General features: G+C 47.8%; 1 protein-coding gene across 1 annotated transcript; it reads left to right on the top strand.

Moving 5' to 3' along the window:
- Positions 1 to 4,868: 4,868 nt before the first annotated feature.
- LOC148861279 (uncharacterized) lies at positions 4,869 to 6,097 on the top strand. The gene is made up of 3 exons (XM_088941616.1): positions 4,869 to 5,108; positions 5,210 to 5,254; positions 5,369 to 6,097. Exons 1-3 carry the CDS (start codon positions 5,016 to 5,018, stop codon positions 5,807 to 5,809), a joined length of 579 nt encoding a protein of 192 aa, XP_088797742.1. The 5' UTR covers positions 4,869 to 5,015; the 3' UTR covers positions 5,810 to 6,097.
- Positions 6,098 to 16,284: the final 10,187 nt, after the last annotated feature.

Raw genomic sequence — 16,284 nt, 5'->3', positions numbered from 1 at the left:
TTGCACACCAACACACCCGGAGACCAAACTCAATTAGATTCTAAACCACATAGCTACAGTCCTCTTTAACGTTGATTCTAAACTTTTTGAAGCCCATGTACTTGTGCCAAGATTCTCATTTTTGTTCCAGAACCAAGATTTCTCCTTTTCCTTCTTGACTCAAAGACCTTGAGATTGAAATTCACAATCGCAACCAAAACACGCAGATCTGAACAATTCATAGTTTCACCATAGCTGGATATAGGGGGTTGAGTTCTTTAGTTTTTCCTTGCTTTTCTTGATTACAACTTCTGTGATTGGAACAACGGCGGCATGCAATGCCTCATGGGGGGTTGAATTCATTCCATCCTGCCCCAAAATTCATCTAATTGCTGCGCATAGGAAAATGATAATCTTTTCCCACAGGTTATGCTCATTTGGAAGTCTAGAACTTGTGTTCCTTCGATCAACAATCACTCCATTAAGAGGGCTTTTAGTTTCAGGCTTTGAATATTACCCATAGATTCTCAACCCAACCCATCTTGCAAATTTGATTATAGAGACAAATACATCTCTTGTCTCCTTTAAACCCTCAAGTGGATTTTCTTTTGAATATGGGGCAGGAATTGGATTCTTTGGCTTTATCCTTCTATGCATCACCTCTACTAGGAAAAATCTTGCCTTGGTTCCTTTGAGTAGTGGTGTTGTTGTTGTTGTTTCTACCAGTGGTGTTGTTGTCAAAGAAGAGAAGGTTGAAGAAAAGGAATAGGGGAAGTGAAAAAAAGAGGGATGGAGGGTAATATTGGATTTTAAAAATATTTATACATCATATGGTATTATGTGCATACGGATTTTGACGGAACATTAACGGACATTAATAATAGGGGTAGAGCTAGTCAATTGTCAAAAACAATAGGGATAATTTAAGATATAATATATATTCTATTATTGTCAATTTTATTTTTTTGTTGTTAGGACAGTTATTTTGTTTTAGGGTAAATTACACGAACCCCTGTACTATAGCCAGATACCCCTGAATTTTAATTTGTGACAAAGAACCCAGTCTCAGAATGTCACACTTGACCTCTTGTTTAACAATCTCATAGGAGAAATCCTGGGGAATGTCATGCTTGACCTCTCGTTTAACAATCTCATAGGAGAAATCCCGAATAACTTTTCTCATTCAGAAAACAGAATGATTGCCAACAACAAATTTCCTCTTAGATCTAGTTGATGTAACTCCCAATGTTTCATAGCGGCTATTGCAAGTAGGCAACGCATGGTAATTAACTTTGCGACAGGAGAAAAAGTGTCATGATAATCTAGCCCTTCAACTTGATTGTAACCCTTTGCTATAGGTTAGGCCTTATATCGATCTATGGAGTCATCAGCCTTTATCTTAAGCTTATAGACCCATTTGCAACCTATAGCCCTTTTTCCAAGGGGAAGATCCGTGAGTGTCCATGTATTGTTATGATCTAGAGCTACAAGTTCATCAACCATGGTAGTTTTCCAATGGGGAGATTGGGCAGCTTGAGAGTAAGTTATAGGCTCAAGGGGATGGTGAGGAGTGGTAGCAAGTAAAGCATGGTGGTTTGTGAAGGAGGTGGGAAGATCACATACAAAACCATGTAGGTGAGATGGAAGGTGGCAAGAATGAGTGGGACATGAAATAATAGTTTCAGATTGGTGTGAAGCATCATGAATAGAGTTAGGCTCACTTGGTGGTTCAAGGTTGGGTCCACTATTTGCAACATGACTGATTATGAGGCTTGTAGCTGCATGATTATAATTGTCATTAGAAGTACAACTATTATGACATGAAACTCATTGAGAGGCCCATTGTTGCATGAAACAAGATCACACCCATCATCTGGTTGGGCCAATGGAATGGCATTTTCAGTGGAATTGGTGGTTGATACAGTGGTAAATAGGAACTTGGTTTCATAAAATGACACGTCCCAAGAAGTGAATATTTGTTTGGTGTCCAAGCTGAAGCATAGAGTCAATTTAGTGGTGGCATAGGATCAGATGCAAGAATCTGTGAATGGATCATGTTGAAAGGATCTCGGAGTCCCATGAGAAATTGATGGATCTTTCTCCGTTCTCGATCAACAAGGAAGAATTTCATCGCATTGTAGGTACATTCAAGTAGATCCGTGAGAGTGTCAAGCTCATCCCATAGGATTTTCATATGAGTAAAATAGGTAGCAATAAAGAGATCTTCTTGTCAAGGTAAGGCAAAATCCTATTCAAGTTGATAGATACGTGGGACATCACCTTGACCAAATCATTCTTCAAGTTCATGCCATATTTCTACCACAAATTCAATGAAGGTGACATTGTGATAGATCTCTTTTGTCAATGAATTGAGAATCCAAGAGGCGACCATGGAGTTACATTTACTCTAGATCTCCTCTTCCGGCAAAGACAATGGCAGTTGTGGTAAAGAACCGTCAACAAATTTATACTTATGTACGAAGTGCAATCTTCATACCATTTAAAGGGTACTTTAAGAAATTTGTCCTTTATAAATTAAAGGGTAGTTTGGACATTTAAAAATTTTAAACAGTCAAATGAGAATCTTCTTAAAAGTCAGCTAATGGAATGCTAACGGAGGGGGTCTTTGTCTAACGACCAAAGTTTAGGGGGGTCTTTGTTGCAAATTAAAGTTTAGGGGGTATCTATCATTGACCCCCATAGTACGGAGGTCCATGTAATTCACCCTTTCTTTTATTTTTAATTTGATTTTGCTTATTTATTTTCTATATTAGTTTTTGTTTTAATTTCAAAATAAAATAATATAGAGGGAAGGTTTTATTTATAAAAGGGTGATGCTAGACATTTTTCTGAGTATTTTTTTGAAATAAAAGACCATTCCAAAATCATAATTAAATTCGAGACCCGACATAATTAAATCAAATAATTCAAATATTGTAATCAGTTGAATTTGTATATTCTATTCATACCATTTAAGTAATTGAATTGAATTCAAATTCAATAAATATCCAAATTCGACCAACTATTTAATTCATATATAATATATAAAATATTTAACTATTTTATATAATATATATAAATAATATATTTATATAAATAAAATATTTGTTTATATATTTACTAATTACCTAAAATAATTAATTGGTCAAATTTTCAATCAAATCAAATATTCGAATATTTAATTGAATTCAAATTTGAAGACTGGTTTTCAATATCTATTAGATATTGCATCTAATTTGAATATCAAAATTTCTAATCGGATTTGAACTTGGATATTGTCTGTTTTGATTCACATTTGTTCCATTTACACCTGTACTCGCATTCAAGGAATCAATAAAAACATGTTCAATCATTTCATTAGTCTCCATACACACCAAGCAAGAACTCCCATCCTTTACTATTCGGTGTATCCTTTGTCAAGTTTTTACTACGGACGGCAATTCCTACCCTACCCGATTGGTATCAACCCCCTACCCTCCTTGATTATAATGGTTTCTTTGGGGTGTTTACCATTCAGTCCACCCCTAGGAGGGGGACTGCAAATCCCATTTCTCATTCCCGTCCTGTATTGGGAATATTTTCCGATGATGACATCATCTTTGGGATGTTGTGGAGGGCTGATTTGAACTCGATTTTGGGATTTTACAAACCATACACGGGTAGAGTACGTACAACCCTCCTACGGATACATTGCAATTGCTAAAATACCCCTAATGCTTATAAAGTATTTAAACTTATGTATTCTGTGGAATGTTGTGGAGAGCTGATTTGAACTCGTTTTTGGGATTTTACAAACCATACACGGTAGGATACGTACAACCCTTCTATGATACATTGCAATTACTAAAATACCCATAATGCTTATAAGGTATTTAAACTTATGTATTATGTGGGATGTTGTGGAGGGCTGATTTGAAATTGTTTTGGGGATTTTACAAACCATATACGGGTAGGGTACGTACAACCCTCCTACCATACATTGCAATTACTAAAATACCACTAATGCTTATAAGGTATTTAAACTTATGTATTATGTGCTGAAACTAATGATGTTTTGAATCTTAGGTGCAGAACTCGTTTTGAGAACGATACTGCCACTAGGGGAGGAGAGAGTACTCTGCGATATTGGTGGGACTCTCTATTGATCTTGAACACTGCGACGATTTTCTGAAGAAACTCAAGAAAGAATGTTCTGAAGCGAGCAGAGGAACTTTCTCTCAAGGCTGTTGGTGCAGATATCGCTTCTACTTCTTCTTCTTCTTCTGTCGGTTACGGCAACGATGATGAGCACAGTATCCAGAAAATCGAGGCATCGCACGACAATTTCAAGCATCTACCACCGCATCTTGATGGCGGTGGCGTCACTCATCAGACTGTCACGGATGTGATAAAAGACGACGTCAAGGCTTGTTTGTGCGCCGGTGGTAGAGCGGAAGAAGATGGCGGAGATTAATCGTGGGAGTGGAATGATGAGTTAACGGAGTTTCTTGGGATCGATCAACCTCCTGCTCTTGGTTTTTAATTTTTTTAAGATGCTTCACACATTCGGTTTTCTTTTTGAATTCTGATAGATGCTTGAGACATTAATTAATTAATTGTTATATATCGTCAATTTTTTTTTTTTTTTTTTTGTATTGGCTGGGAGCATTTTATCAAGATTCAAGAATACTGTTGTTGTTGTTGTTCTCCAAAGAAATTATAGAAAGGAGCTTTTTCTTTATAAGGTTCGCCAAAAGTAGCTATAATCTTTGTCGAACAAAAGAAAAAAGAACGGATCGTGATCATGTACGGTGCCTACAGCATACCATACAACCGGAGCGGCATCACGGCCGTTTGATCAAAATGCGCTAGTGATCAGCCTTTTTCCCTTGCTGCTTCAGCATGCAACACCTCCTCTGTCTTTCTTCCCAAGCAACAGCTTACAGCCATGGATATATAAATTAGGACCCTGACTGCACAGAGCTTTTGAATACTGTCTGTGTGTGTCTGTCTTTAAGTACTTTCGTGGTGGGTTAGAGAAGAAGGTGTAGGAGAGAATGAAAGAGAAGCGATCGATTAACCTTGAGGACTATGAGAGTTTCCTTGAGAACCCTCATCACCACGATCTCACCATCAAACTACTTAACCAGGTCTGTTATAGACGGATTGGATTCAGATTGTTTAATGGTATTTCTTCTATTGTCTTGAGTTACTAATTCCTCCTCCTAGTTGATGTTGCTTTTCTTGCCAGATTATCCATATGCATGGATTCAACAAGCTACACAGGCGTCCCAAGGTAAGAATCAGAACGTCAAATTGTTCGGTTTATTCCAGTCTTTCTTTCTTGGGTTTCTATTGGGCTCTGTCATCTTTTCTTTCATACCCTCGTTTGAAAATCTGAATCTCGCAGAGGGATCTAATGGACGCATTGAGCACAATCGATCTGCTGGTTCCGTTACGGTCAACGTTGTATGGAAGCATATCGTCGTTTGCTTCTCTGACGCCGGAGCAATTGAATGAAGACCTGAAGGACCTCGAGTGGCAGGAGTGCCCCGTTCAGTCAATAGAAACCGTGAAAATTTTGACAGAACAGCAGCAGCAGCAGCACCACCACCACCACCTCCACCAGGAGGACGGCGGCTATTATCAGTGGCCAAACGGCGAGGATGCAGCCTCACACAATCTCATCTGGCGGCAACCCACGAAAAGGGCAATGGCTTCCGTAGTCATCGATGTTGAGAAGCCGACGTCGAAGAGGAGCAGAAAAGATCCACCGGAATCAGGTACTAGCAACATTGCTGCTGCTCCTTACTCCTCTCTGCATCCATCCTGGCTGTCGAATGTCGATTAGTTTGTGCTAGGAAAAGTGGGGGAAAGCATTAAAAAGCATGAACAGGGGATTTGGAACATCGATCTTCAGAGTTTTTGATTTCTGTTTCCGTAGTCTTGTTTGGGTCTAGAGGGCAGGGTTTCGCTTTCATCTCCATAGTAATATATATATACACAACTGACAGTAAATTGGTGGGTTCTTTTTGTTTATTTTGGAAATGAAGATGCAGAGGTAATTCTGCATGTTGGACCCAGATGCCATCCATGGCCACGAATGAAAATGGAAAAAGATTTATTAGTTCTTTCACAGATCAATTTTGGATTTGGTGTTACAACATATAAAATATAAATCCGTAATTTATCGTTTTTTGTTCATTTTATTAATAATAGGTAAAATTTTGATCGCTTTTCGTTTTTTTGTTTAATTTATCAATAATATTCAAACCCCTTCCAAATTTCCATTAAACACAAAATATTAACATTATTGATGAAGGAAAATTTGGCCCGACCTCTTTATTATGAGACACGTGGTAGAAACGACAGCTCGGCAAAAGGGGTCAAGCCTAAGCGGGAACAAGGGCACACTTCGCCGAACTAAACCACCTTGTAATAGCCCGGGGTAGACTTCGCCGAACTAAACCGCCTTGTAATAGCTCGGGATAGACTTCGCCTAACTACCTTGTAACAGCTCGGGGTAGACTTCGCCGAACTGCCAACTTGTAACAGCTCGGGGTAGACTTCGCTGAACTAAACCGCCTTGTAGCAGCTCGGGATAGACTTCGCTGAACTGCCACCTTGTAACAGCTCGGGGTAGACTTCGCCGAACTGCCACCTTGTAACACCTCGGGACACACTTCGCCGAACTGACCCACCTTGTTGCAGTTCGGGATACCTCCGAGCTCAAGACTGCCTCGCTCAGCACTTCGCATCTTCTAGGCACCAAAGCCAAACAAGTCGTACCATGCCTGTCACCAGGGAATTCCGTGCCCGAGGGCGCCACGCCTGACTAACTTGGGATCTAACGTTTTGGCAGCCGCACTCTAAACGGCCACCTGCCACCGCCACTGACGCCGCCTTCTCCAGTTAGACGGTTAGGCAGTGACGGTTCTGTCTCAGTAGAAGGGACGACAGCCGAGTTGACAAGCGTAAGAGTAATCATACCCGATCTGACAAGGGCCTCGGGACGAGTACGCGAAGCGACTATAAGAGCCCCCTGCCCCCCCGACAACGGAGGTATGCAAAAACTTTGCGCTATCTGGTATTACCTTGCTTTTGAAATATTCTAACTTGAGCTTCGGAGCCTCTACACCGGGTTCCCCCCGGAGCTTTCCCATTTCTCTCGTTTCAGGATCCCTACTACCTCGTTCGAAAGCAAGACAGCGGACAGCTAAGACCGGCCGGATCGCGCTCCATCAATTGGCGCCGTCTGTGGGAAAACGCTTCAAAAAGCCTCCCTCCAAACTTCGATACCCCCTTTCTTCTTAAAAAATCCCAACACTCATGGCCTCCTCCAGCAACACCGGACGCGGCACGGAGACAAACGCCACCGGGGAGCAACTTCAGGTCCCTGTAGTGTGCGTTGGATAGTTCACCATCCCCCTTTCGGCGGATGGGATCCCCATCCTGAACACGCCACAAGCAGTGGCGCCCGTAAACCCTCCTACCACAAACGTCCCCTTTCATCTCCCCATTGAGACAACTTTCACTGAACCAACTGCCGTCCCCCTGGCAACTAGCCAAGACCGGTTGGAGGACCTGGTGCAGTGCATGTGGGCAATGCAAGCCCAAATGCAACAGTTCCAGCAACACCAGCTTCACCAGCACCAAGTGCTGCACAACATCTCCCAGTATCACTACCAACAGCAGTTCCCCCAACTGCCACTGAACCAACCACTACTTCCACCTCGCCACCCCGCTCCGAGGCCGGTCAAGGCCTCCCCGCAGGATGGGCGCCCCCGCCAGGCGAAGGCCTCCTGGCCCCAAAACCACCCCAACAGCCAGGCCTCGTCCCCAGGCCAAAGAGAGAGAAATGTCATCCCCGCCTCGCAACCCGCGGGTGGGTCGGGAACCTCGCCCGCGAGGTCGGCACCCTGGCGCTCCAAGCCCGAGCTCCCGCTCACCGAAAATCGATTCAGCGCCCTGGCGGCAGACTACAAGCACTCCGGGCCCATCGAGGTCGGTAACACGGAGGCCAGCAGCGCCAGCACAAGGCCCGCTCAACGGCGAAGGTGACGGCGAAGCCACCAGACCGCCACCTGCGCCTTGTCGGAAGTCAGAGGCAAAGCCACGAGATCGGACGAGGTAGGGGCTACCCCGGCTCTCTCCGTTCCTTCCCCCCTCGCATCGGAACTCCTGGCGATCCCCTTACCCAGAGACTTCAAACTCCCACCTCTGGACAAGTACGACGGGTCCTTCGACCCCAACGACCACGTCGATGCCTTTCAGTCGCAAATGCACCTTGCCAGGGCTAGTGAATCGTGCATGTGCGTGGCCTTTACCACCACCCTCAGGGGGTAGCCCGCACTTGGTACAGGAACCTGGCCACCGGGTCGATAAAGTGTTGGGCCCAGTTCATGCAAGTCTTCACCACACACTTCATCACCAGCCGACGGTGCCCCAGAACAGAGGAAAGCATCTTCGGAGTGGTCCAAAGAGAAGGAGAGTCTATTCGGGGCTACATCAAGCGGTTCAACGAGGCATGCTTGCAAATACCACGGTTGGACCCCGCAGTGCAGCTCGCAGCGGCCAAAAGGGAGGTGACGCACAAAGAGTTCAAATGGCACATGGTGGCCAACCAGCCCGCGACCGTGGCCGAATTCCTCAAACTCGCGGATAAGTTCATGAGGACTGAGGAAGAGATCAACCAACGAACCGAAGGCGGGAACGAGAAAAGGAAGAGAGAAGGCGAGCTCCCCAACCCGGTGAGTAGAAAAAACCCGATCCGGGAGCCGAAGCCGAACCAGTCCTTCCGGGCCCCCTTAGCAGTTCGGACAGACTACACGCCGTTGAACACAAGGCGGACAGAGATCTTAATGACGATCAAAGACGCTCCATATGTTAAGTGGCCGCCTCGCCTGAAGGGAAATCCGAACGATAGAAACAAGAATTTGTATTGTAGTTTCCATAGAGACCATGGTCATAGCACCGAACAGTAAAGCAGGTCGGCAAGGGGAGCAAGAAAATGATGCACCCGAGTCTAGCAACAAACCTGCCGAACCGTTGCAGAAGCAGCCTCCGGAAGAGAGGCCAGTTCGGGGAACCATCCATGTAATAGTGGGAGGATCCGTAGTAGCGGGGTGTACCTCGACAGCAGCCCGGACTTCAGTTCGCGAAGTGGCCCTCGAAGAAAGGAACCCCCCAAAGAGGCCAAAGACCGAAGAGCCAATCTTTTTCACGGAAGACGACGCGCGAGGAGTCCACTACCCCCATGATGACACGCTTGTCATTAAGCTAAGGATTAGCGATTTCGAGGTCAGGCGTGTGCTCGTAGATTCGGGCAGCTCAGCGGACATCCTCTTCAAATCGGCATTTGACCAGCTACAGTTAAAGAGGAGCGGGCTTCCCCTGGTAGGTTTCAGCGGAGAGGAAGTTAGGCCTCTCGGGAAAATAATTGTCCCTGTGGAAGTCGGCACATGGCCTTGTGCGGTCAGACTCAACCATGATTTCCTGGTAGTCGCGACCCCTTCCCCATACAATGCCATAATAGGGCGGCCGATCACGCATGTCCTACGGGCGGCGGTCTCCACCTACTATTTGGCCATGAAGTTCCCTACGGACTTCAGTATAGGGGTAGCGCGGGGCGACCAGCTCGAGTCTCGCAAGTGCTACGTTGCCGCCCTAAAGGGAAAAACCAAGGTGGCCGACGACCTCGAACTGGAGCGGCCGGCGGAGCAAGGTGAGGAGCGAGCTTCGCCCACGGAAGAAACAGTTGCAATCCAGGCTTCAGCTACGGACCCAGCTCGCACACTAAGCATCGGAGTTTCCATCGAAGATCCCCTACAAGCCGAACTGGTAAGTTTTCTACTCCAAAATTTAGATATTTTTGCCTGGTCCGCGGCCAACATGCCCGGCATTAGCCCCGGACTGATAACTCACAAGCTTAATACTGACCCTGTAGTCAGACCCGTTAGACAGAAGAAACGCAACTTAGCCCCAGAACGTTGGAGAGCGATCGACGAGGAGGTTGAGAAGCTCCTCGCAGCAAACTTCATAAGGGAAGTCCACTACCCGAGTTGGGTGGCCAACCCGGTGTTGGTAAAAAAGGCAAGCGGCAAGTGGCGCATGTGCGTCGACTATACCGACCTGAACCGAGCTTTCCCAAAAGACTGCTTCCCCCTCCCCATAATTGACCGCCTAGTGGACGCGACCTCGGGAAACGAGTTGCTAAGCTTCCTGGACACCTACTCGGGCTACAACCAAGTTAGGATGGACCCATCCGACGAGGAAAAAACCAGCTTCATTACCGAGTTCGGCCTGTATTGCTACAAAGTCATGCCCTTCGGACTAAAAAACGTCGGGGCAACTTTCTAAAGACTTGTAAATAAGCTATTTCGGCCCCTGATTGGTACGAAGATAGAGTGCTATGTAGACGACATGGTCGTCAAAACTCAGTTTTCACAAGAGTTAATACAAGACTTAGATTCTGTTTTCAAAATCCTGCGACGCTTTAGCATGAAGTTAAATCCCAACAAGTGTGTCTTCGGCGTCACCTCGGGCAAGTTCCTAGGCTACATTGTCAATCGGTGCGGTATTGAGGCCAACCCAGACAAAATAAAAGCCATTCTAGATATGAAACCACCTCGGAAAGTAAAAGAGGTCCAGAGGCTGAACGGCCGCATAGCCGCTCTAAGCCGCTTCTTATCTAAGTCAGCAGACCGCTGCCTACCCTTCTTCAAGGCAGTCAAAGGCAAAGGGTTCGAATGGACCCAGGACTGCCAGTTCGCATTCGACGAACTAAAAGGTTACCTCGCTAGTATACCAACCTTAGCCCGGCCCGAGGTGGGCGAGGTCTTACAACTGTACCTCTCGGCGAGCGACGAGGCGGTCAGTTCGGTACTAATAAAGGAAACAGACCGGGTCCAAAGACCCATATATTATGTTAGTAAAATTTTGCAAGGAGCAGAGGCAAGGTACCCGGAGATAGAAAAACTAGCATATGCCCTAGTAATAGCAGCTCGGAAACTCCGCCCGTACTTCCAGGCTCATTCAGTCATCGTCCTAACTGACAAACCTCTCAGACAAGTTTTACTCAAACCCGAAGTCTCCGGTTGACTGACGAAATGGGCCATCGAACTCAGCGAGTACGATCTCCAGTACAAACCGAGAACCGCTATCAAGGCCCAAGCTTTGGCAGATTTTATCACCGAGTGCACTTTCAGCCACGAAGCCCCACAGGTCGAGCCCGAGGTCCCCATTTGCGGCGAACCCGTAGAGTTTGAACCCCGTGAAGTAGCAGCCAGTGTGGCATCTCTCCTGGTCAGGCGAAGAGCGAATTGGGATGAGGAGCCCTGGATCCTTCACGTGGATGGTTCCTCGAACCGGTAGGGCAGCGGAGCTGGAATAGTCTTATGCGGCCCGAGCGGCACAAAAGTAGAGTACGTGCTACGCTTTGAGTTCGCGGCATCCAACAACGAGGCAGAGTACGAAGCGCTAATCGCCGGACTGGACCTAGCGCGAAAGTTAAAGGCAAAACACTTTGTCATCTGCAGCGATTCTCAGCTCGTGGTAAACCAAGTTACCGGCGAGTACGAAGCACGCGATCTCTCCATGATCGCATATTTGGCCAAAGTAAAAGAAACCCTGCTCAACTTCCGGTCACACATCATCAGGCAAATCCCGAGGTCCGAAAACACTAAGGCCGACGCCCTGTCCCGGTTAGCCAGCACGAGTCACAATAACATGAGAACTGTGTACATAGAGGACTTACCTCGGCCTAGTATTCTCGGGGGGACAGAGGAGGTCGCTCCCATCTTAGAAGCAGAGCCCAGCTGGATCGATCCACTCGCGAGCTTCCTGATAGACGAAACCCTCCCTGTAGAACGCAATGCCGCCAAAAGGGTGCAGCGCCAGGCGGCCAAATATGTCATAATAGACGAACGGTTATACCGACGGTCGTACACGCTCCCCTATTTGCGGTGCCTGCGACCTACCGAAGCTGAGTTTGTACTCCGCGACACTCATGAAGGCCTGTGCGGCGGACACTTGGGGGGTAGAGCACTCGCCCAAAAGGCACTTCGACAAGGATACTACTGGCCAACGATGAAGACAGAAGCTGTCGAGCTCGTCAGAAAATGCGACAAGTGTCAGAAGCACGCTAACATCCACCATCAACCTGCCTCCGACCTCAAATACCTCGCCAGCCCGTGGCCCTTTGCACAATGGGGCATCGACCTCCTTGGGCCATTCCCACCAGCAACAGGCGGGAGAAAATTTTTAGTTGTTGGGGTAGATTATTTTACGAAGTGGATAGAAGCCGAACCTCTAGCAACTGTTACGGCCCGAAACATACAGAACTTCTTTTGGAAGAACATAGTATGTCGGTTCGGATTACCTCGGGTTCTAATTTCCGACAACGGCAAATATTTCGAGGAGATCAAGTTCCAAGAGTGGTGCCAGGACATGGGGATTCGGCAAAATTTCACGTCAGTCGCGCACCCACAGGCAAACGGTCAGATGGAAGTAATGAACAGGGCCATCCTGCGCGGACTGAAAGCACGTCTGGATCGAGCTAAGGGATTGTGGGCCAAAGAGCTACCAAGTGTCTTATGGGCTCACCGAACGACCGAAAAAGCAGCCACGGGAGAAACCCCCTTCAACCTCACCTACGGCACTAAAGTGGTGATCCCGGTGGAAATCGAAATACCAACGTTGCGATTAGAAACATACGACGATCGGACGAACGGAGACGAGTTACGCACCAACCTCGACCTACTGGACGAGGTAAGGGACCTCGCGCACATCCGAACAGCGGCATACCAGCAGCAGGTAGCTCGCTACTACAATAGCAGAGTAAAGCGACGAAGCTTCCGAGTCGGCGACCTGGTCCTCTGGAAAATTATGGTGCCTGAACCCGGCGTCGGCAAGCTTGGACCTAATTGGGAAGGTCCCTATAAAGTAAAAACAGCGCTCAGGGGCGCATATGAACTCGAAACCTTGGAAGGCAAACGAGTGCCCCGAACGTGGAACATCGTGAACTTGAGGCGATACTACCTATAAACCACCTAGCGAAGTGGACAAAATCAGGTCGTGCCATAAGGCAAGCTGGGGAACTTCAGCACGTTATCAGCTCGGCAAAAAATCAGTTTGCGGCATAAAAGACCGCGGAAATCTAAAAACCCGGCAAAGAAACAGCTCGGGGAAAGATGAGCAAGGGAAAAAGACACTCCATTGCAAGAAACAGTACATTGGCAAAAAAAAAAAAATTACATGCCTGGAGCCACTTCTTCGCCATCGGAAGGCACTTTAACAACACCTGAAGGCCCTGCCTCTCCTTCAGAGTCCGGCTCGCCATCGGCAGCATTGGCCATCTCCTGAGTTATGCGCGAAGTGGTTATGGCACTTACATCGAGGTCGGGGTATGTATTTCGGATCATCCACCGGCTCAACTTGAACCCCCTCCTGTAAGAATCCACCATCAGATCGTCAAAACGCGGGGAGGCAATGTAGTCTTCAACTGCCTTCTTTTTGGCGTCTTCAATGCCTTGGGAGAAAATCTGTGTTCTCTCCCTAATGTCCTCCTGAAGATACTCGACTTGATGCTGCAAATCCAACTTCAAGTCCGCCATGTGCTTGACAACTACCCCCATGGCCTCGGCGTCACGCTGAGACCTCGCCTGTCTGGCCATCACGACGCGAGCAGCCTTTTCAACAGCATAAGCAGCCGCCTCAGCAGCCCGGGTATTTGCCTCTGCAGCACGGAAGGCTTCTTCAGTAGCATGAGCAGCAGCCTCAGCAGCTCGCGCCTGTCGCGAGCTCCTCTCCACTTGGGCAGCCAAGGCATGAATTGAAGAATTCACCTACCAAAAGAAACAAGTGAGCGAATAACAGCAGAAGCAACAGAATAAAAAAAAAAAAAGGGGGAAGACGAAATCACTTACCACCATGGCATGTGTTACGGCGCGGCAAGCGACCTGATTCAAGGGAAGATGAGTCCACGCCGCGACCTCCTCAGGGAAAGTAGCATCCCTACTCTTTTGAAGAGCGTAGTTCGGCATCAACACGCTCCTAAATTCCCCTTGAGCTCCCGAGCCTGAGGGCCCAGCCCGCGTATGAGCAGACCCGGAGTGAGGAGCACTTGAGTACGCAGGAGCGCCCGTATGAGTGGTTTCAGCAAAAGGCGCCCCGGCAGTCTCATGCACCGGTGGAGTCACTTCGGGCTCCCCGGGCAGATCCTCTGTCGTATGGTCTGGGGCTTAGGGCTCCTCATCCAGGGGCAGCTCGTTACGAGTTCGCTTGGCGACCCGCTTCCTCCTCTTCATACCTTGGAACAAACGCCCGCCGCGAGTTCTCTCCGCGTCCATCACACCTGCAGAACGAGTTCGACATCAGAAAAAATGAAGGAACAGAACAAGAAAGAAACCGCATAGCCAGAAACCTACCCAAACTCAGGCCGGCTGCAAAAAGCTTAGCCTCCGTTAAGTAGTGGTGGCACTTTAAGCCTTGCTGTGCCCACTGCCGGAGACCCTTCGTCGTCTCTTTATCAAGAGTTACGCCCGAGTCGGGAGCGGCCTCACCCCACCCGGTCTGAAAGGGCCATCCTTGTGCACTTCACACGCCGAAGTAGTCCCGCTTCCACTCCGGGACCTTGTTAGGGAGATCGTGCAGAAGCTTAAAACCCTGGCGAGGAGTAAGGTAATACGCCCGTCTCCCCCCAGGAAGAGGACCCGCCTGTCTCTTGAGCATCAAGATAGAGGAGAATATCTCTAAGTCCAAGGGGAAATTCTGCTCGCAAAAAAGGGATATCGTCCCCACCAGGTTCCGAATAGAGTTCGGATGAAGCTGGCCAATGGTGACACCGAAGTGGTTTATGACTTCGACGAGGAGGGGATGGAAAGGAAGTCGCAACCCTGCGGCGAGTTGCTCTCGAAAAATCACGATCTCGTCGGGACTGTGTTCCCAAGGAAAGCTACCCGAAGGAATGAAATATGTGTACCCCCCAGGAAGATTGTAGGACAGAAGTATGGATTGAAGCCCCTCAAGCGTCGTGGTCGAAGGACCAAACCTGTCTAGCATCCGACCTCGGCGGGAGGTAGACGCCAAACTGCCCGAAGCAACTCGACCCACTAGTTCATAGTCTTCAAGCTCCACCTCGGGGTCACTGAGGCAGTCTGGAGACACGGCTCGGTTGGTGGAACCTACGTCGGCCCTACTCGAAGAATCGTCTGAGCTATCAAAGCTAGACATTGGGGAAAAGATAGATTCAAGAAAGTACTCACCAGAAAGTTTGAAGAACAAGCTAAAGAACCGTAAAGACTGTATAACCAGCCTTGACGCGAGCTGGAAGAGACTTGGATGCGAGTTGGAAGGTTGGACGCGAACTCGATAGACAACCGCAGAAGTGACAAACCAACCGGGGTCCCCCACTATTTATAGCTACAGTAACCAAGAATCGACCGTGTAGACTGAAGACGATCCAACGGCCCACGTTCTTGCCAATCTTGCAACCCTTAAAGTCGAGACGTGATTGGTGCACGTCTTTCTGAAAAAAGCAATACGTCAGCACGTCTTTTTGAAATCGACGTCGCTTCGACACGCGTCTTTTCGAATCTGACGCGCCGCACGTCTCCCTGACAGTCGACGGCGTACGTACAGCAGTGGCGTGCCTTTTTTGAAATGACCCGCTGTCACGTCCCAGCGGCGCGAGTTGGTTTGAAATTTAAAACGCACGGTCACAACCACCAGCGTTCTTGAGTAAGGCACGTTTCCAGCCTTCTCGAAAACCGAAAACCCTAGCAAAAGCGTCTCATACAGTGAAGGTTTGAAGGACGGGACAAATCTACAACCACCTCTTGAAAACTCCCCATACCATGGCAAGGCCCTCGACGCAAGGAGTGGGGGGCAATTGATGAAGGAAAATTTGGCCCGACCTCTTTATTATGAGACACGTGGCAGAAACGACAGCTCGACAAAAGGGGTCAAGCCTAAGCGGGAACAAGGGCACACTTCGTCGAACTAAACCACCTTGTAACAGCCTGGGGTAGACTTCGCCGACTAAACCGCCTTGTAACAGCTCGGGATAGACTTCGCCTAACTACCTTGTAACAGCTCGGGGTAGACTTCGCCGAACTAAACCGCCTTGTAGCAGCTCGGGATAGACTTCGCCGAACTGCCACCTTGTAATAGCTCGGGGTAGACTTCGCCGAACTGCCACCTTGTAACAACTCGGGACACACTTCGCCGAACTGACCCACCTTGTTGCAGTTCGGGATACCTCCGAGCTCAAGACCGCCTTGCTCAGCACTTCGCATCTTCTAGGCACCAAAGCCAAACAAGTCGTAC

The sequence above is a fragment of the Nelumbo lutea genome, chromosome 4, assembly GCF_056320005.1.
Source record: "Nelumbo lutea isolate HS-2025 chromosome 4, American lotus-T2T, whole genome shotgun sequence".
Lineage (NCBI taxonomy): Eukaryota > Viridiplantae > Streptophyta > Magnoliopsida > Proteales > Nelumbonaceae > Nelumbo > Nelumbo lutea.
This window is presented reverse-complemented; position numbering and strand designations above follow the sequence as displayed.